This window comes from Anabrus simplex, chromosome 9 (assembly GCF_040414725.1).
Source record: "Anabrus simplex isolate iqAnaSimp1 chromosome 9, ASM4041472v1, whole genome shotgun sequence".
In the NCBI taxonomy this organism is placed as follows: Eukaryota; Metazoa; Arthropoda; class Insecta; order Orthoptera; family Tettigoniidae; genus Anabrus; species Anabrus simplex.
Window position 1 is genome coordinate 73,597,190 of NC_090273.1, and position 21,457 is coordinate 73,618,646.

Here is a 21,457-nt window from a genome sequence, read left to right on the forward strand (position 1 = left end):
CCATACTCTAGTTGGGGTCTCACCATAGATAAATATGCTTTCTCCTTTACATCCTTACTACAACTCCTAAATACTCTCATAACCTAGGTATTTACAATGATCCCCAAAGGGAACTTTCACCCCATCAATGCAGTAATTAAAACTGAGAGGACATTTCCTATTTATGAAACTCACAACCTGACTTTTATCCCCGTTTATCACCATACATTTTCGAGGTCATTTTGCAGCTGCTCACAATCTTGTAACTTATTTATTACTCTGTGCAAAATAACATCATCTGCAAAAAGCCTTATCTCCGATTCCACTTCTTTACACATATCATTGATATATATAAGGAAACATAAAGGTCCAATAATACTGCCTTGATGAATTCCCCTCTTAATTATTACAGGGACAGATAAAGCTTCACCTACTCTAAATCTCTGAGTTCTATTTTCTAGAAACAGAACCACCCATTCAGCCACTTCTATAGTCTAAACCCTAAAAATATGAAAATTTGTACACACCTTCACAAAGTGATTAGTAAGATTCCTTACTTGACATGACTATTCGTTTCATCACTCAGCGCCACTTGAATTCCAACCTCGGGACAGGCATGTGTTTATTTAGATCACACATCCCGCAATGTGGGAAATGACCCCAACCTGTAGTAAATTATTCATCTGCCCCCTATCTAACTGCAGACTGATATAGTGTGTCATCTAACGTACATTTGAACATAAAAAGTTGGCGTGAATTCAAATCAGATCTTGGTCGGATACAGTATTTTACACGCAAAACATAATCAGACCATGGTCGGATATGGGAGTGAATGTATTAATCAAGGCCATGATCGCTTTCTTCCTAATCGTAGCCCTGATCTGCTCTGTCCCATCACTGCCATAAAACCTGAGTTCGTGCGACATAAAACAAATAGCAGTCAAACCCACTATGTGATGCAGAACGTGTAGCCAAGTCTCTGTGTTAGAACATTATATTTATATTAAGTTTCCTTTTAGAATTTGTAAGATTTTTTTTTTAGGGTAGGTGTTTTAAGTATGTATTATATATCTTTTACCTTCAAAGTTATATACTACTAGAATATATTAATATTGGCATGTTTTATTGTATTTCTTTCTGCAGCCCATGGGTCAAGTTAATCCTCAGTCTGCGATGTCTGCAATGACTCCTGTCACTGCTGGACCGGAACGACCTCTAGTTCCTATTTTGCAGTGAGTGATTCTTATCTTCTTATGCTTCTCGTATTCAGAGGTAATTTCTTTTTATTGCTGAAGTCCTCTACCTTGGGGCTGTGCAACGAGAAATGGTGACAATTATCATCGGTACAGTGATGTACCATCTTCTGTCTCACTCTTGTTCTTTGCTTGTTGAACTGATGGCCACTGTTTTTACTTAGCTACCAACTTAATGATAGTTTAGTGCACTGTTCATGATCTAGATCAAAATTACTGTCAGTCCTTGGCCTCCTTATCCCTTGAGCTGGTAGTTGGCATGTCTCTGAATGGTTCGTACACGTCACACTCCACACTTGCAGTATATTATGTATTGATTAGGAGGATAATTAAAAACAATTTGACAATTTCTAAAAAATTCAAGCGTCAATACAGATCAAACATGAGATTTGTAGTCTGTAATATCATCGCTTATCAGCCGCACCCCTAATTTTTTACCAAAATTTTGGATACATTTTTGCGCCGATTAAGAGCTGCATATCCAATTTGTGGGCTTGTCGGAAGAATGTGCGTCTGCAGTAACAAACGGAAAGGGCCACTGCCGCGCACACAGGCTGATCTCAACCATTGTGAAACTTATTAGTAAATTTTTGTCGTGGTGAAAGTTAATAGTTACACGGCTTCATTCAAGCTAAAAGTGGTGAAATATGCGGCTGCGAATTTTCTTTTCATGAAAAACAAGTGAGAAATTAGAGAAAGCAGCATGTGGCATTTTGTGGCCCTAAATAGGGCAAGTTCCCAAATGTTGAGGAAGCGTTACTGGGAGGTGCGGAATAGCGGTTGCAGTGTTTCTTATGAAATGTTACAACCAAAAGCATGGGAAATTGTGCAATCCCATGATATTTCATGACATTATGTCGGAAAACGTCTTTGTGCCTAATGACTGCTCCAATAAAGTTACAGCAGACATGTGATCAGATTAAGGCAGCAGAACTTGGTATCTCCTCGCGCAGATCGGCAGTGCTGACCAAATCCCTGTGTATTTTGACATGCCAAGGAACATTACTGTTTTTAAGAGAGTGGCAAGTGTTCTAATTAAAACTACCGGCAACGAAAAGTTATGTTGTACGTTGCTGTTGGCCATTACTGCTGATGGCCATTACTGCTGATGGCCATAAACTGCCCTTGTGTGTTACATGTAAATGTAAAACATTACCGAAGAACATCACATTCCCGAGTGGTACCCACGAGATGAAAGTGAAATTAGCCACTCTGCTTCTGATTCAGAATAAATTTTCGTAAGCAGTGATTATTTGAGGACATGGTACTGTACGATTATAATGTGTTTTGTCTCAAGTTTTTAAAATGTAAAGAATTAGCCCCTCTGCAAGTGAAAGGCCTGCAGTATTGCTAAATTACGAATGGAATATCAGTATGCATGGCCGTGTTACTGATTACTTTTTTGCGTTGTTGACAACGCAGTATTAACATGTGACGATCATAAATGCGTGACATAATGACAGATCAACACAGGGATGCTATTGAGTTCATAGTGGCCTTCATGACAACGCGTGAGGAAGCAAAGGATGAATCGCAGACCAGGCACACAGCACGTGCATCTACAGATTTTATGTCAGATCTGCGATTGAGAAATATAAATGTATGATTGAATTTCATTACACTCGCCTTTTGTTATGATGTGCAAGTAAGTTGGTCAAAACGCATCGTCCTTTGAGCATGTTCTCTGAGTGACTTTTTAAGTTTAGACTATTACCTCTGCATGTAGAAAAGTTATTGCAGTTTTAAAGGCACATGGTAACTTGTTTAGAGTAATTGGATGGAATACAATGGACTAGATATTATAAATTTGCAATTAATATTTTCACGGCACGTGATTTAAAAAAGCAAAAGCATCACAGTCTGCTCCCAGTCATACGTAACGATAGACTATTAAATTCCATTACAGCCTTCAGTGAAGCTGTATTGAAATCATTGCTCATTTTAACTGTGTTTTCACGTAGTGTTAACCATTCTTGACTCTTTTCCATGGGTTGCGTTGTAAAGCGTACTCAAACTTCAAACCGACTTCCTCTGCCATCTGTCTGCTAAACATATAATTTTTTGGAACCAGTGAATTCCCTACGCTTCCTAGATACAACTGGCATGCATGGAATCGTAAAATAAAGTGTTCTTTTATAAGTTTTCTTGGATAGAACAGACAGCTGACTGAATGTAAACACATTGCAGCAACATGGCTGCTCATAACCAGTTGAGTACGGAGGATATGTGTTACAAATTAGATCAATATGTTGACAAATGCAATGGTGAAGTTGTAGGTATGATAATAAAAATTGTATGGAATGCAGTTGGGACAGGATATGACTCTGAGGGAAATCGAAATATGGCACAGGACAGGAAATGTTCATTCAGGTACAGTCTCCTTTTAAAATATTAGGCCTACTTGTATAAAACATAATTATCAGTTTTAATTCTCCAGTTAATTCCGTTTTAGACTATGAACCTCTACGTAATTACATAGTATTCCAACTAATGTAAATTTATCTTCCAATCCCATTCAGTGAAAAATTGTTTATAATTTGTATGTCCGAGAGGAAGTATGGTTTGCTATCTAAATATCTTCATCCGACTGTTCCCAAAAATGAAATAAATTGGGAGATTCAGGGTGAATTCCTGCATTCTGTGCATTACCAAGAAAGTAAGAGCCTCATCAGGTCCAGCAATTCAGACTGACTTCAAGAACAAGCAATTTAACATTATGCACCATATTGGATGCTTCTTCTGAACCGGGAGTGGGTTCCTGCATGTAATTAGGTGATTTAACTGTATCATTTTAGAATAACTGTAGTGTATTTTCCATTGTTACAAAATTTGAAAGCAATATCTTAAGTGGTTTTTACAGGTTTCTCCAGACAGTGAGTCAAAGATAGTCCGTGGGAAAGGGTTAATTTGGCGGTAGATGTACCGATCTCAGCCCCTTTTATATTGTTGTACTAGTCAAAAGCCGTAATAGCAATCGTATGGCATCTCTTTTTTATAATGTAAATATGTCTCTAGTAGTAGTTTCAATGGTTCCAGTAAGTCCCCTGGTCTTTTGAAAATATTGTCGGAAAATTTTCCGCCTAATAGCCATACCCTCCTATTTTAGGGCCTTAAAATTGGCATCAAAAGTGCAGCCGATATGCGAGTAAATGATATGCCTGGAAATTTTATTTGGATAGTGCTAATAATTTACTAGTTAATCACTAAAAAATAGAATGACAACATGGCTAGCTTGCATTCATTGTGGCCTACAATCAGTGCCGTTCTACCCTGTGTCATGATGAAATGTGAAATTAACATACAGATTATGTTGAGATCACTGGGGTACTTCACTGAAGTAAACTCCCATAGTTCCAATGTCATTTAAAATAAAACCTGCTGGACTCCAGGATATGTTATTCTTAAAACCACCAGTTTTATATGTTTTTCTCTGCAATATACTGATTTTAATCTCTGACCTCATTCACTTGGTATGTGCTGCAGGAACGTGGTCTCAACAGTGAACTTGAGCTGCCACCTGGACTTGATGAAGATCACATTCCGTACTCGGAACTCAGAATACAACCCGCAGAGGTTCACCGGTATGGTTATGAGGATTAGACATCCACATACCACAGCATTGATTTTCAGTTCTGGAAAAATGGTTGTAACTGGAGCTAGAAATGAGTCAGATTCTCTTCTTGCGGCTAAGAAATTTGCTCGTATTATCCAGAAAGTTGGATTCAATGTAAGTAAGGCTTTTGGAGACCTTCAAATATTTAACCTAGTTTTAGCATAATCTGTTAACATTGCTATAGTACTTGGCACGTAAGGCTATTCACTAAAAAGCAAATATCGCCGCTGTTTCTCTTTCTCTTTTTTTCTTTTTTTAATGCCTCATGCTACCATCTTGACTAGTTACATATTGAAATCACGAGACATAAACTAACCAACCTCAATATAGGTATCAGTAATGGAGGTTCCCTTACCCAAGTAAGTGATCAATTAAGATATTAATAATTAAGTCTGTTTTCAAGCTCAGTGATGAATTAAGGAAATAAACATTCTCTCTCACCCTCACTCAATTCCCCCCTGTGGGTGGGGGCGGTAGAATAACACCCACGGTATCCCCTGCCTGTCGTAAGAGGCGACTAAAAGGGGCACCAAGGGCTCTGAATTTTGGAGCGTGGGTTGGCGACCACGGGGCCCTCAGCTGAGTCCTGGCATTGCTTCCACTTACTTGTGCCAGGCTCCTCACTTTCATCTATCCTATCCAACCTCCCTTGGTCAACCCTTGTTCTTTTCCAACCCCGACGGTATTACGTATGGAGGCCTTTCATTTTCATGCCATTCGTGGACCTTGTTTTCCTTTGGCCGATACGTTCATTTTTCGAAGTGTCGGACCCCTTCCATTTTTTCTCTCTGATTAGTGTTATATAGAGGATGGTTGCCTAGTTGTACTTCCTTTTAAAACAGTAATCACCACCACCACCTCACTCAATCTAATGTTATATATTTCTGCCTTTATTTTGATATAAGCATTTCTACAACCGTACTCTTCTGTGTTTGCCTTGTGTAAATAATTCAGCTCCCTTCTTGAAATCTGCTGTTACTTGTTAGACCGAAGTGAAACCATGCTGTAATAATACACACAAGCAAATGTACTACATTTTCATAAGCCGTAAGTTAGTAAGAACACACAAAGGCTAAGTCTGCAAACCGTACCAAAGTTGTGACAAGACAAGGTTAGGTTAGGTTGACAACTAAATTTTCTTCCATTTCAACTGAACTGATGTTTATAGAGGAGGCGACATTGTTTTCCTTTTCAGAAGAGTTCTTGCAGATTTTTTGTGCTTATATATGCTAGTTGAATTCTATACGGTACATATGAAATGGAAAAAATAAGACCATATTAATAAAATGCTGCGTTCGCCATTTAACAACTAAAATACGTTATTAAATGCATTCTTCGAATATGCTACAATTCTGCTTACATAGTATTTATTACCCATACATATTTACAATCGTACAGAAAAAGAAAATGCGCTTTATTTACTCCCACAAATGTAACACTAGTGATTTTCACAATACGGCAGTACCGTATACAGTATAACCACGATTTTGCGAGACCTCAATTTAGCGTAAACCCGCGTTTAATGGAAGAAATTTCCAGTTCCAAAAATTATTCCATAAGGGCAATGCAATTGTATATTCGATTTAACATAATTCACAATAGGGCAAAACATGCATTTAGCATTAGGCTACCGTTAAGGAAATGTTAAAATTCTCAAATATTTATTTCTATTAATTTTGGTTGTGGGAGATTTAGAACCTATGAAAAAGATGTCATAAGCTTGCCAAGGATGATTAATGGCAGAAGAGGAAATTAGAGCACGGGCACTTAGGGCCAAAGTGAGATGTGAGACTCAGATACACATCTGACCATGGCTGCTGTAGCAGAAGAGAAACCCTGTTTTAATGACTTTGTTATTATAACCTTTGAAAATTCCTATATTAATCTGTGCAATATCTTTCAGTTTCAAAGAGAAACCTTTTACTGATTCATCCATTATTATAGGCAAATTCGGGCGCGTTAGTTTGTATCGGTTATCAATATTCATACACTCTACCAAATACAGTATATGACTGCAGTGTTTATATTGAATGCGATCGATCATCTTCCATATCGATTCCTCGCTACGTGCAAGCGAGTCGATCTTGAGCGACCCTGAGGTCTCCTCACAACTCCGAGTCTCCGACTCGTGTAAACAAACATCAGGATAATGTGTTTTTGCAATAAGTATAATGCCAGCAGTTGTTAACTCCTTAGAAATAAAGGCTGAAGTAAACAATTGCTTAATTTTAATACTATTGACTGAAATAAAATAAGAATGTGATACTTGTCCTTTTCAAGATACAGCGGTGTGCATAACTAATTTCAGAGGTTAGGTTTTGTAATTTCGCGTCTCATTAAATTTAAAAAAGGCTCTTCCCATGTAAAGTTATAGTGAAAATATTATCATTATTATTCTACAGGGAGCTTGAAATATGTGTTCATAATACGTGCACGGTAAAACTAGGTTAGGTGACGCCGTTTAAAGTAGGAAAATGGAAATGTTTGCCACAAGCCTCTGGTGTGATGCTATACAGTTAAAAAGAAGAAACTGAATATGTGTGTTCAGACTATTGGAATTAGGAAATGTGTGCTAATGAGTAAGCCACTGATTGGAAAACATCTGCAAAAATGTTTGAACAGATTGCTGTTTCATACAGATTTTAACGTGTTTTTGTGCGAGTTTGGTATCTTTCCCGACTTATATGAAAAATTGTGTATAACGTTATAAGAACAACTTAACCCGAAGCGGTTTTGCCTTCGACAAAAATCTGTCAAAATGAAGCACACCGTGACTACAGTACAGTGTGTAGGGTAGGTATCTCCTTGTTTTATTGCTGTCACTGTGCAAATAATGTACGAGGTGTGTTCAAAAAAAGACCGAACTTTGTAAATTGCGCGCAAACCGCAACATTGAGCGAGTTGTGACTGTGGCGGCGCCTAGCGGCAACTTCTGACAACAGACCGCTGCTTTCCGCATTCCATTGCCTGCATTATCAGTTGAGTTAGAGCCTCTGAAGTGATTGCGTGTGTCACATGTTCGTCGAATTCTGTAATGAAACAGCTTGAGGAACAACGCGTGTGCTTGAAGTTCTGCTTCAAAGTTGGGAAAACGTTTGTGGAAACATTTGAAATGTTGAAGACCCTAGGCCTGGGCGACCTTCCACATCAACAGACGACCGAAAAAAGCACGAATGAGTCGTTCAAACATCAAGGTGATGCTGATTGTGTTTTTTGATTGGTAAGGCATTGTCCATCACGAGTTTGTACCCCGAGGCCAGACAGTGAACAAAGAACTGTACCAGAATGTTTTAACGCATTTGAGAGATGCTGTGCGCAGGAAGAGGCCTGAACTGTGGGAAAACAAATCCTGGATGTTGCACCATGACAATGCGCCAGCACATGCCTTTCTCTCGGTCCGCAAAACACCAAATTCCTGTTGTGCCCCATCCGCCCTATTCTCGCGACTTGCCTCCAGCAGACTTTTTCTTATTCCCCAAATTGAAAACCACCTTGAAAGGACATCGTTTCCAAGACATTGAAGAGATCAAGGAGAATGCGACGAGGCAACTTCACGCCATCAAAGAAAGTGCATTCCAGGAAGCATTCCAAAAGTGGAAGAAACGTTGGCAACACGCTGTTGATAGTGCAGGGGACTATTTTGAAGGGGACAGTCTGTGAAATGATGTAAGCTACATAATAAAGTTTTTCTAGCCACAGTTCGGTCTTTTTTTGAACACACCTCGTATGATGGTACAATTTATGTTAATACAGGCAAAGATCTCTAGGAAAGATGTGCTTTCTACTGAAACCTCGATTTAAGGTAAAAAATATCAGGTCCATATAAAAACCTTAAATAGGTGTTTTACTGTATAAATCACTACCTTCAGTATTAACAGCGGAGAAAGAGTAATGTTGTACCCTTAGTGTATGCGCTTACATTGTAGGGACTATATAACTTAATTACAATTGAATACCGAATGAATTGGCTGTGGGATACGAGCCGCATAGCTGTAAGCTTAGACCTGGAGTAATGGGTTTGAACCCCACCATTGACGACCCTGAAGATGGTTTTCTGTGCTTTTCCATTTTCATATCTGGTAAATGCTGCGGCTATACCTTAATTAAGGCCATGGCTGCTTCCTTCCCTGTCCTGACCCTTTCCTATCCCATTGTTGCCGAAAACCTGTCTGTTCATAAGGTAGGAACATCAAATGGAACACGTAATGGGATAAACACAATGGCAGGCTATTGTGGGAAGAGGGAGAGATAGAAAAAACAGGACAAGGACTAGCTCCACATTTTCAACTCATCAATTCTTCTCAACCCCTGAGGAGCTCGATTCTACTTCCCAGCTTCATTAGAAAGTTGGTAGATGACGTCTGGTTCCTTCGCTGAATGGTCAGCGAAGTGGCCTGTGGTTCATAGGTACAGGCACCTGTTCGTGTTGAAAACTTTTGCCTAATTTCATAATTTTTTAACAATTATTTCGGTTATTTCGGTATATTTTTACCTATTTTTATTTTATTTCGTCAATAATTTCGCTAATTTTTATTTCCACTTTTCAGCAATAAAAGATAAACCAGTAACTTAGTTGATAGCATATTTGCAGTATAACAACATTGCATTTTTGCATAATTATATAAATACATGTGTTATGCTTCTGCTTAAAAACATGCACAGTGTTACACTTTCTTCTTCTTCTTCTTCTTCTTTTATGACCACATAGGATCACTTTAGTCAGTCCGTCGTTCAGGTCTTCTTTGAAGGAATTGTTCGGGCTTTGCGGTCCTCCCAGTACTTCTTCATACGCTCCGATCTTCGTGCCCTTTCCTCAGTTGAAAAAATGTGTGTTGTTGGTTTGTTTTGTGTAAGGGTAAAGCGGAGGTTTGTATTCGTGAGTTTTGTATTCAATTTTATCTTATTTGTGGTGTCTTCTGTTGTAAGGCCTATTTCCTTCAGATCCTCTCTTACTTCTCTGATCCATTTACATCCTGTTGTGGTATTTTTTGAGACGAGATTGTGTTGTACTAGTTGTTTCAGAAGTCTTGAATCCTGCATTCTCATGATATGTCCAAAGAATCCCGGTCTCCTCTTAAGCATAGTATCTGTAATGGATTCTAGCTCTTTGTACATGACTTTGTTAGGTATTAACTGCCACTGTCCATTAAACATTATATCAAAGAATGGAAATTTGAAAACATTTTATTAGCTGTCATTTTAGCAAGTAGAGCCTAGCCTAAGTATATAATTTACATATCAGTTTGAGGAAGACAGAGATATCATGAGTTCCATATTACTGGGAGTCATAGCTGCTCTCTTCTCGGACATTACATTACAATATGGTGAGAATGCCCCCTCACTTTCAACATTACTGACTGGGAACCATAGACCTTCACTGCAGCTTCCCCAAAATGCTCATATTCTGGTTTCAGGCAAGGAAGAATGGCAATCACATCAATATATCTACCTGCTCTACATGAACTAGTAACTAGATCCCTAAACTCTGTGTATGTTTCAAAGTATTCTGACGTTGAAAGTTCTAGTAGGATGGGAATTTGCTTTATTAGACGAGAGAGTTCATAATTTTCTAAATCACCTTCCATAATGCTTCTTGGATTAAAAAGTTTACAGAGAGAAGAAATGAAAAACTTACCTGTGTCAAACTCTATTAAGTTGTTCAGTTTTTTCAGATTGAAACAAAGATGCTAACTGTGTCTGCATTTGTTTTTATTGTCTGGAAAGTTTATCCGAGGTTGTCTAAAAAAAAAAAAAAAAATGTGTCCTGTAGAAATGTAAAGTCCTTTCAAAGGTCACTAAGTTTATATTTAAGTGCATGAATTAACGGCATGTTGGAGCTCTTTAATGTGAGAAGCAAGTTATGTTTTGAACAATGTTCGACAAGAAACATAGCTAGGTGATCACGGGAATAGGGAAGAGTTTAGAATTAAATGTATGCATTCTTTCTCTTCTGTGTATTAAGGAAGATGTGTTTTGCCTGTATAACACATTGGTTCAAAGCACGTAAGTTCTTCAGCCCACACATTGCCCATCAAATTCAGTTTGAGCCCAGCACTGCGTGTGTACTAACCCTTCTGAAACTAAAACCCTAACTGTGTTTATACACTTGGCCTGTAATGTGCTGAATCTGGAATTATAGAAACTACATTCTGGTACTAAATTTCAAGTTGGTGAATTACACTCATAATTACTTGTGAACATTCTGTAGCATTAGCATTAACTTTCACTCCCTCTACAAATAACTTCTGAACTGTACTATCGCCACGACTAAGCACTTTTATCAGAACCAACACTGCCCCCTTTTTATCAGTCGTTTCATCACAAAGAATTGAAACTCTCTCATCTTGCACAGCTTCTTTTAATCTTTCTCTTCCTCTTGGATGATTTGAGGTACATAAACTTCCCGCAGTCTTCCAGTTGTGGGCAAGTCTCCAGCACCTTAAAAAAAATCAATAGGCCTAATATTAGAGGGCTGTTTCACATTATTTGAATGAATTAAATGATTTATAATTATAAGTAAATGAGGGATCCAGTTTGCATTTTCTAGGCCTAAATGTCATCAAACGAGAAAACTAGCATAACCGCACAAAGTTATTAGAAAAACATAACCTCAAATTTCTTCCTCGGAAATATAGTACAGTATTGCATAAACCTGGTATCCACTCTCTCAGCAAATATTCCACTGGAAAAGTTGATCATCCGAAGCTGAGAGCGTGAGATGTCCATTTCCGTAGTGTAATAGTTTTCACTATTACCTGCCATCCTTAGAGGCCTTGGCTCAATAACCAGTACTGCCAAAGATTTAAAAATGGCAGAAGTGCTGGCATATGGTCAAAATAGTACATGCAGCTCACCTGAATGTGCTAGAAAGGAGCTGCATCACCTCAGGACGAGGACATGAGTTTGCTTTTATCTGTGAAGTCCACACATTTGCATTAAATTGACATATGGATGATAATCCTGTACCGTCAAAAATGAGACTGATGGACCCATGTTTTCTCAACACAGAGACTTTTGTTTTTACAAAAATCTCGGGAGAGGAGTTTCATTTATAAGGTGAAAGGAAGTGTTGCACAGTTTTTCCTGTTGCGTGTGATAATTATTCTAAACAAGTTTTAATATGCTCCGTTGTGTGAACACTACGTTTAGAATGCAGTTATGTACTGTAAATGTGTGTTACAAACTGTCAGACATTTCTGAAGTCTCTAGTTTGGTACCATAGAAACTGAAACGTTACACATATTACTTTTGGTGGTTTAATATTGCTATTAACTGATTACGTTTTATGTATTTTAATTCAGTAATGTGTGATTTATTAGGATACACAGTTGAAACATCAGAATGAACATTTTGGCATTTTCTAGCCCATATTTCCAGTAGTCGTCCGTGGGATCTCACGTCAGTAACTATGCACAAAATGTTAACGTCCGTAGTTAAATATCATCAATAGCACTTATTATCATCAGTGGTCTACTCTAACGAACGTGATTAAGCAGTGGAACCACAGCTCATAGGTAGTGCAGCATTGTGATTGATTCTTAAGCTGAAACATGTCTTATTCCTAATATTTTCTTTGGTCAGTTTCAGTATTAATGAGAACAGTCTGTCTGAATAAACTGACAAAATCTGTAATTTCATTTAGGAAACTCTTGGTGACTCTTGATGGATACTAATCTATTTATAATTGTTATTTCTCTGTGTCTTTCAACAAAGCAAATATAATTTTTTATTTTGTTTCTTGCTTTCAGGTCAGATTTAATGACTTCAAAGTACAAAATATTGTTGCTACGTATGATTTTAGGTTTCCGGTGAAGGTAGAGCTACTTAATGAAAAGCATAGCCAGTTCAGTCGGTGAGTTGAGATTACTTTGATTTTAGCTCTAAAATACTATCCTTCGGCTTATTTTTAAAGATTGGCACTGTTGGATAGTTTGCAGCGACGTTAATGTACAGTGCAAACTGTTTAGTCACTAGACTTAAGAATCTAATTTTGGATGGATTTGGAGGGTCATTGATGTACGGTTCAATCCAAGAGTTTTGAAAAGAGCTCATGAGAGCTGTTCCTTTGCTTTCCTTCTTGTATGTACTAGTCATTCCATGCAAATCAAATAGTGCTGTCTACCATGATGTTGCAAATATTCATGATTTTGAGTAGTGTATATTATTAGAACAATTGTTAATCTAAATCCAAAATCAGAAATCTGATTTTTTTAATGAAGGACAAAAATATTGATAGAATGCAACTTTCCAGTAAAAATTAATAAACAGTAGTTAAACATTGAAAATGATATAATGGAAAACAGGTATCATAACATAATAATCTTCATTTTAGCGTTGATGTATAACTTTTATATAAGACATTAAACGATGGATGTTCCAACAATCAACACTTTAATAAGTTCAATTTATCCAAATTTAACAAATAAGTACTGGTTTTGATTCCCATGGAATCATCCTCAGTTTGTACAATACATAAATAAGAAGAAATTAAGATTATAACACACATTGCAAAAGATATGCCTAAAAAATAAGCTCGATTTAACCTCATAAAAGTTTGTACCTTATAAACACATTAAAAATAGCTTTCTTGAAGTCAAAATAGTCTGGATGAAAGTGTGTGCAGACTTCATTAGAATAAAGACTATCTTAAAAGCCAGTATGTAGACATTATAAGTCGTATGATGGTACGGCCATAGTTGTGTAGGTCTTGAGTGTGTGAAGAAGGATGATTCCCTTGCTCCTCGCTCTCATGATCACACCACTTGGCTTTTCTCCTTGACAGTCAGCAAACAAAATAACAAGGATGTTCGCTCAACTCCACAACATGCCATCCGGTTGTCAATTGTCAAACGGGCATTTCCAACTTCTGTAACCCTTCAAGACAGTACTTAACTGTTCGATTGCCCTCAATATATACCGTAGCATTTTGTAGAAAACAAAACTATTTCTATAAACAACATGAAAAGAAAATAAAACTTAAATTCTCATGCACACATGTCTACATTAATCAAGTCACAAATACACACTTGCATCTGTACATTCCTGAGCACTCGATACTTCCTTGAGAGTACCTAATAAACATGAAACTGGAAAAACCTACACACCCCCAAAACATGGAGAGGTCCACTTGAGGTGAAGTACATGTTGCAAGTGAATTTTCCAGTACTGGAATGTTTATGTATTATAGCCGACCACAAGAGCATGATGTTCAGTAGGCACTGGCAAGACAGATGCAATCAGCTGGTGGTGTTCTTAAATGTGGCAGAATCTCTAACGGAATGTTTTTATTTTATCATTTCCATATAGCAGTGCAGACTGTAGGAATATTTTTTTAGCATATTTACAAGGACGAAAACTCTGTTCTGATCAAAGCTTCCCAAAAAATAATTCTGGAAAAAAATTAAACCTTAAAACCCATTCAAAAGGCCAATGCTTTGTGCATAAATCTAGTTGAGAAATTTATGAAGAGGCCTAAGGTTGTTACCATGAAGAGTCCTGTGTTCTAAAGCTCAGATACGTGCAGTATTTATAAATAAATAAATAAATAAATAAATAAATAAATAAGAGAAAAGACATAATCGAGTAGTGTAACGTGTTAATGTTAGTGTAATGGAAAAGCAATGGGAGTATGGGAATGATATGGTGATGACATTCATTGACATTGAAAACGCATATGACAGTGTCGCCAGGACTAAAGTTTGGGACAGTCTGGTGCAGAAAGGAATTGGACAGAGATTAATAAGAATGATCATGACAATGTACAAGGAATGTTGTAGTTGTCTGCAAACACAAGTTGGCAGGGCAAGTTGGTTCAAAATAACTAGTGGGCTAGACAGGAAAGTGTTCTGTCACCAATCTTGTTTACCGTAAGAATGGATGACACCATGAAAACGGCAAAAGCAGCATATGGAGGAAGAGAAATGAACATGTTGTTATTTGCAGGTGATATTGTGATTTGGGGAGAAGACGACGTGAAGGTTCAAAAACAGTTGGATGTGGTGAATGGGAAGATCGAAGAATGCGGATTGAAAATAAGTGTAGGAAAAAAGTAAAACTTGTTATGACTAGAGGGGAGAAAGAAGGGAAAGGTCAGATTAGACTTGCAGACAAGCCCCTGGAAGTATTCATTCAAATATCTGGGGAGTGAACTAATGTAGAATGCTCGACTGGATACTGAAATTAGTAAGAGGATTCAGACTGGAAGCTGTTTCTATCATAGTGTAAGAAACGTGTTACGGGACAAAGATATGCCAATGGAAGCAAAGGAAACTATGTACAAGATGTATTATGTACCCATAACAACTTGCGGAGCAGAAACCTGGACAGTGACAAACAAGGATGAGAGTCGAATACAGGCAGCCGAAATGAAGTTCTTGAGGAGTATGATACAGAAGAGTAGAAGAGACAAAATAAGGAATGAGAAAATCCGGGAAGAAATTGGAGTTGAAAAAATGAATGATAGAATAGAGAAGAGCCGATTAAGATCGTTTGGACACATAAAGCGAATGAGTGGTGAAAGAATGCCCAAAAAAGGTGATGGAAATGCAAATGCAAGGAAGGATAGGCCATGGAAGACCACAATTGAGATGGAAGGACACAATACAGCTCAGTATAAGAGAAAGAAACCTGGACTGGGACACAGTGTTGGAGGAGGAGTGGTGAAAAGACCAAAGAAAGTGGATAGGAACCATATTTGCCCCTACCCGGCTACAGCTGGATAATGGGAAATGATGATGATGATGAATGTGTTAAATATTCTTCAAAGTTACATCATCAATGATGCGTCGTAACATGTCGAGATATGCCTCAAAATAATTTTATTTTTGACTTTTGAAAAGTTTGCATGTCTGTAAACATGTGATATTACTTTAAAAAACGCCAGGTAATATGTTCAAATTATCAAAGTTCAAAATATCAAATCGAAGAACCAGATTTAGTGCATATGGAAGATAAGGAAAACGAGGTGCCTATGGCAGAGATTGAGTGGGCCACTAAAAGAATGAAACAAGGCAAGGATGCTGGAATTGACAAGGTCACCATAGAAAAGATAATAGCAGCAGTAGAAGTTGGTTTACAGTGGTTGTATAGATTCTTCAGAGTTATATGGAGAGAAAAGACTGTTCCAAAAGAGTGGACGAAAGGGGTCGTACCAATTTTCAAGAAAGGAGGCAGGAAGCAATGTGAAAATTACAGAGGAATGACACTGATACCTCATACAGCTAACATCCTTGAAAGAATCTTGGATAAACAAATAAGAGACAGAGTAGAGGGAAAATTGGCAGAACACCAGTATGGATATAGAAGAGGCAGGTCCACATTTGACCCAATATTTACATTGCACCAAATGATGGAAAGGTATTGGGAATATGGGAAGGACATGGTAGTAACATTTCTAGATATTGAAAAGACATATGACAGTGTACCAAAGAATTTGGTATGGAAAACATTGACAGAGGCACATATTGGGAATGAAACAATGCAGATGGTAATAGCATTGTAACAAAATTGCAAAAGCTGTGTTAGAACCAAAGTGGGTCCAGCTGAATGGTTCAGAGTTGAGGCAGGCTTAAGACAGGGAAGTGTATTGTCTCCCTTACTCTTCATTATCATCATGGATAGAATTCTACATAATATCAAGGAGAAGTTGATGGGCGAGCAAGTAAAGTCTATGCTCTTTGCTGATGACATGGTAGTTTGGGGGAGATAATGAAGAGGATGTACAGACAAGTTGATTTATGGAATGAGGAGATAAGAAATTTTGGAATGAAGATTAGTACTGCCAAAGATAAGACTTTGATCATGACAAGAGGTAACAGAAAATCCAGGGGAGTGATAAAAATAGGAAATGAACCTCGTGAAGTAGTGAAAATTTTTAAATATTTGGGCAGCGTGATATCACAAGATGGAAATTTGGATGGAGAAATTGATTTAAGAATACAGCAGTCTGCAAGTTTCTACCAGTGTTGTGAGAGACATTGTATGGAACAAAGATGTGCCAATGAAGTGCAAGAAGGTTTTATACTCATCCTATTATAAACCTATACTGACCTATGCTTCAGCAGCCTGGACGTTAACTAAGCGGAACCAAAGTAAGATACAAGCAGCTGAAATGAGGTTCTTGAGGATCATACAGGGAAAGACAAGACGAGGTAGAATACGAAATGAGGAAATAAGGAGAAGCGTGGGAGTGTGTAAACTTCAAGAAGATATTGATATAGCAAAGAAGCTAAAATGGTTTTGACACATGATGAGAATGCCAAGAGAGAGAATACCAAAGAAAACATTCATGGATACAGAGACTGGAAAGAGGCCTAGGGGACATCCTAGAATGAGATCGAGGAGCTCTGTTGTGGTCTGTATTGCAAGTAGATGAGTCGATAGCAGTAAAGTACTAGAAGAGGAATGGCGGAAAGATAGAGTAAGGTGGAGGGCTTTGGTACGCTACACTACCCAGAGAGAATCTGGAAAAGGGAATGGATGATGAAGAAGAAGAAGAAGAGGAGGAGGAAGTAGTAATATGTACGCGGCACCCTTCTCAGTTTTGGCGTGAACAGATATGCCAGCAGAGTGGGCAGAGAAATACAAACTCCAGATTTTATTTCAGTAGTACTGTGGGAGCCTCCGTGGCACAGGCGGCAGCGCTCCGGCCTCTAACCACTGGGTTGCATAGTTCAAATCCTGATTGCTCCATGAGAGATTTGTGCTGGACAAAGTGGAGGCGGGACAGGTTTTTCTCCGGGTACTCCGGTTTTCCCTGTCATAATTCATTCCAGCAACACTCTCCAATATAATTTCATTTCATCTGTCAATCATTAATCATTGCTCCAGAGGAGTGCAACAGGCTTCGGCAGCCAGCACAATTCCTATCCTCGCCGCTAGATGGGGGTTCATTCATTCCATTCCTGACCCGGTCGAATGACTGGAAACAGGCTGTGGATTTTCATTTTCAGTAGTACTGTATGAAAAGAATTGACCCTCACAGGACTCCTCGAACATACTGTACTTTGACCACAATGTTCCTGGGAAGAGACGTGATGTTTGGGAAAAACAGGTATTGAAGGACCTTGAAATTAGAGATGTGAACTGGCGTCGCATATATGAGCAGCATCTGTGGATGGATAGTACGAACTGGAGGAGGCTCGTACACAACCACACCCGGCTTGCTGGAACGAAGAGATAACCTTAACGCAATTAATGCCCACATCCCAAATTCTGGAAGAAAAAAAAAACAAACTTGTGATTTTTGGCATATGTACAGAAGTAAGTCGTCATTATCACTTCTTCCCTCGGGCTCCTGCTGGATTTGGATGTTCATGGCACCTCATCTTCTTCTTCCAACTGCCGTTGTTCCTCCTTAAGTATGTTCCAAGCAAGTTTCTTTTATTATACTATTCTTGACAATTTTCCACCACCTTAGTCAGGGTCTCCCTGTTGTCCTCCCTCCTCCTTTACATGAAACAACATTCATTATTAAAGCCTTATTAAAGCCTTTGTGGAAATTCCACCTTTACAATACTATGCTATAATTTAACTTTGTTATTCTGAATGGAATATATAATTATTGTATTGTAAAGGTGGATTCTCCCTCCTGTCAGGCTCTACATTATCCGCTTCTGCATCCTTCCCTCTGCCGTCCTCTTAATGTATCCTTCTTCATTCTGTTGTAAAGCTTTTCCACTCTGATTTACTTCCCGACGTTTCTTAACTGAGATATTGGTGAACTTCGAGATTCTTTCTTTCTAGGGCCAGTTTCTTCACTTTACTATATTTTATTCCTGCCTTTATCTCATCCCTGAATTCCTGCCTAAGCCTTCCCCTCGCATTACTTCCTTCCATTCTTCCCTACAAGAAGGTCGTGGACTGTCTTGAATGTTGCACTAGCTGATCAACCATACCATTCCTCCTCTTCAGAATAGTTTTCTGCAGATTTCTCCTTTCACCTACTCGCTTCCTTGTTAGTCACTTTCTGCCTGCGATTAATTCAACTTCTTCCTCTAGCACCACATCTTGAAAGCCTCTTAATGTCCTTGTTTTCTTAATGTTCAAGTTTCAGTGGTGTAAGTGGCTAGTCTGAAAATAATAGTTTCCTTGATTTGAGTGACACATTTCTTGATGTAGCAGACTGCTTTTCTTGAAAAGTGCTCCCTTTGTTTGGGCTATTCTGCATTTTATGTCAACTGTACTTATGCCTCTTATTAAAAATTTCATTTCACTGGCTTAGATTTGCTTATTAGATTAAATCTTTGGAAGTAACTTGGAAATTTTCTATGCCCACTGACAAACTGAGTTAAGATGTACGCTGGCATCAAGAATTTTGACCTCTTCCCCTCCAATGTCCGTGTTAATATGCGGATATTGTTGGAAAAAAATATGCTTCTACTAATATGTTTAGTCATTCCACTAATTTAGGGTTTCGTTCTGAAGTTCTCTTTTAATTGTTACAAGAGGAATGACATTAAAACTGCATTTTTCATCTAAGTGAGCTGCATAATTGGCAAACTGATCAGCTCTTTCATTTCCCTCTATGCCCACATGATCTTCAATCCATGCTGTGCATAATATATATAGGATGCGAAATTGTTTGCTTAATTTTAGTGGCTAACGGCTGAGAATATGCTTGAACTGATTTAATAGTAATTAGAGAATCTCTATAAAGATATGCACGGAATTTCCATCTTCGGTACACCATCTGACTTGTTCCGAAGCAAAAAGGTCTACTTGAAAAAATGTTGTTTTGGAAGCAAATTGATAGCCTTTACAAAATACTTGAGTTATTTGAATAAACCATGAATGAGCATTCGACCAGAGCATTTTGATGATAGTCTTCAACAGTGTGGAAGCCATCTATCTATCTATCTATCTATCTATCTATCTATCTATCTATCTATCTATATATGTGTTGTTTGAGTCATTGGTCCATAGAGTGGTTTGATGCAACTCTGCATGCTACGCTATCCTGTTCTAACCTTTTCATTTCTACATAACTGCTGCCTCCTACGTCTTCTATAATGTTCTTGTCATATTCATACCTTGGTCTACCCCTACCGTTCTACACTTCCCTCAAAAACCAACTGTACGAGTCCTGGATGTTTTAAGATGTGTCCTATCATTCTATCTCTTCTTCTCGTCAAATTTAGCCAGAACGATCTCTCACCAATTCGATACAGTATCTCTTCATTTGTGATTCGATCTATTCATCTTCAGCATTCTTCTGTAACACCACATTTCAAAAGCTTCTATTCTCTTACTTTTTGAACGAGTTATCGTCCATGTTTCACTTCCATACAATGTCAAGCTCCAAACGAAAGTCTTCAAAACCATTTTTCTAATTCCTATATCAATATTTGAAGTGAGCAAATTTCTTTTCGTAAGGGCCTTCTTTGCTCATGGTAGCCTGCATTTTATGTCCTCTGTACTTCTGCCATCGTTAGTTATTTTACTACCCAAGTAACAGTATTCATCCACTTTCTTGTAGACTTTATTTCCTAATCTAATATTTCCTGCATCACCTGAGTTCGTACAACTGCATTCCATTACTTTTGTTTTGTACTTATTTATTTTCTTCGTGTACTCCTCTCCCAAGACTCTGTCCATACCATTCAGCAACTTCTCCAGATCTTCTGCTGTCTCAGATAAAGTAACAATATAATCGGCAAATCTCAACGTGATAAAATTTTGCAGGCGTAGGATATTAAACTAATGGTGTGGTAGTTTTTACACTTGTCAACACCGGCTTTCTTGGGAATGGGTATAACAACATTCTGCCGACAATCGGATGGCGCTTCTCCTGTCTCATACATCTTGCACACTAAATGGAATAACCTCCCCATGCTGGTTTCTCCTAAAACAGTCAGTAATTCAGAGGGAATGCCATCAATTCCAGGTGCTTTGCTCCTATTTATGTCTCTCAAAGCTCTGTCAAATTCTGACCTCAAAATTGTGTCACCTATTTCATCAGCATCAACAGCCTCTTCTTGTTCCTGAACCAAATCATCTATATCTTTACCTTGTACAACTGTTGGATATGTTCCTGCCATCATTCTGCCTTGTCTTCTTTCCCTAGAAGTGATTTACCATCTGAGCTATTAATATACATACACCTAGTTTCCCTTTCTCGAAAGGTTTTCTTGATTTTCCTGTATGCAGCATCTACCTTTCCTAGAACCATACAACTTTCAATGTCCTTGCACTTCTCCCTCAGCCTTTATTCCTTAGCTGCCCTGCACTTCCTATCCACTTCATTCTGTAATTGCCTGTCTTCTTTTCTGCCCTCTCCACTTTTTGCATTCTTGTATATTTGTTGGTCATAGATCAGATCTAGTATCTTTTGAATTATCCATTGATACTTAGTTGATCTTTCCTTTCTTCCTAACATCTCTTCAGCAGCCCTACTGTCCTCATTCTTCATGACTGTTCATTCTTCTTCTACTATGTTTCCTTCAGCTTTTCCATTTAGTCCTTGTGCAACATGTTCCTTGAAACAATCCTTCACACACGTTTCTTTCGACTTGTCTAGATCCCATCTCACTGGATTCCTTCCCTTCTTCAATTTCTTCAACTTCAGATGGCATTTCATGACCAACAAGTTGTGATCAAAGTCCACGTCTGCTCC

General features: G+C 38.1%; 1 protein-coding gene across 3 annotated transcripts in view; it reads left to right on the top strand.

The window, feature by feature from the left end:
- The window catches only part of LOC136881219 (uncharacterized), a 59,849-nt gene that overhangs the window by 6,712 nt on the left and 31,680 nt on the right, over positions 1-21,457 (top strand). For all 3 annotated transcript variants that reach the window (XM_067153946.2, XM_067153947.2, XM_067153948.2), the window contains exons 3-5: positions 1,123-1,211; positions 4,716-4,959; positions 12,594-12,697. In XM_067153946.2, coding sequence (XP_067010047.1) covers positions 1,123-1,211; positions 4,716-4,959; positions 12,594-12,697 — 437 coding nt within the window. The remainder of the gene's footprint in view (positions 1-1,122; positions 1,212-4,715; positions 4,960-12,593; positions 12,698-21,457) is intronic.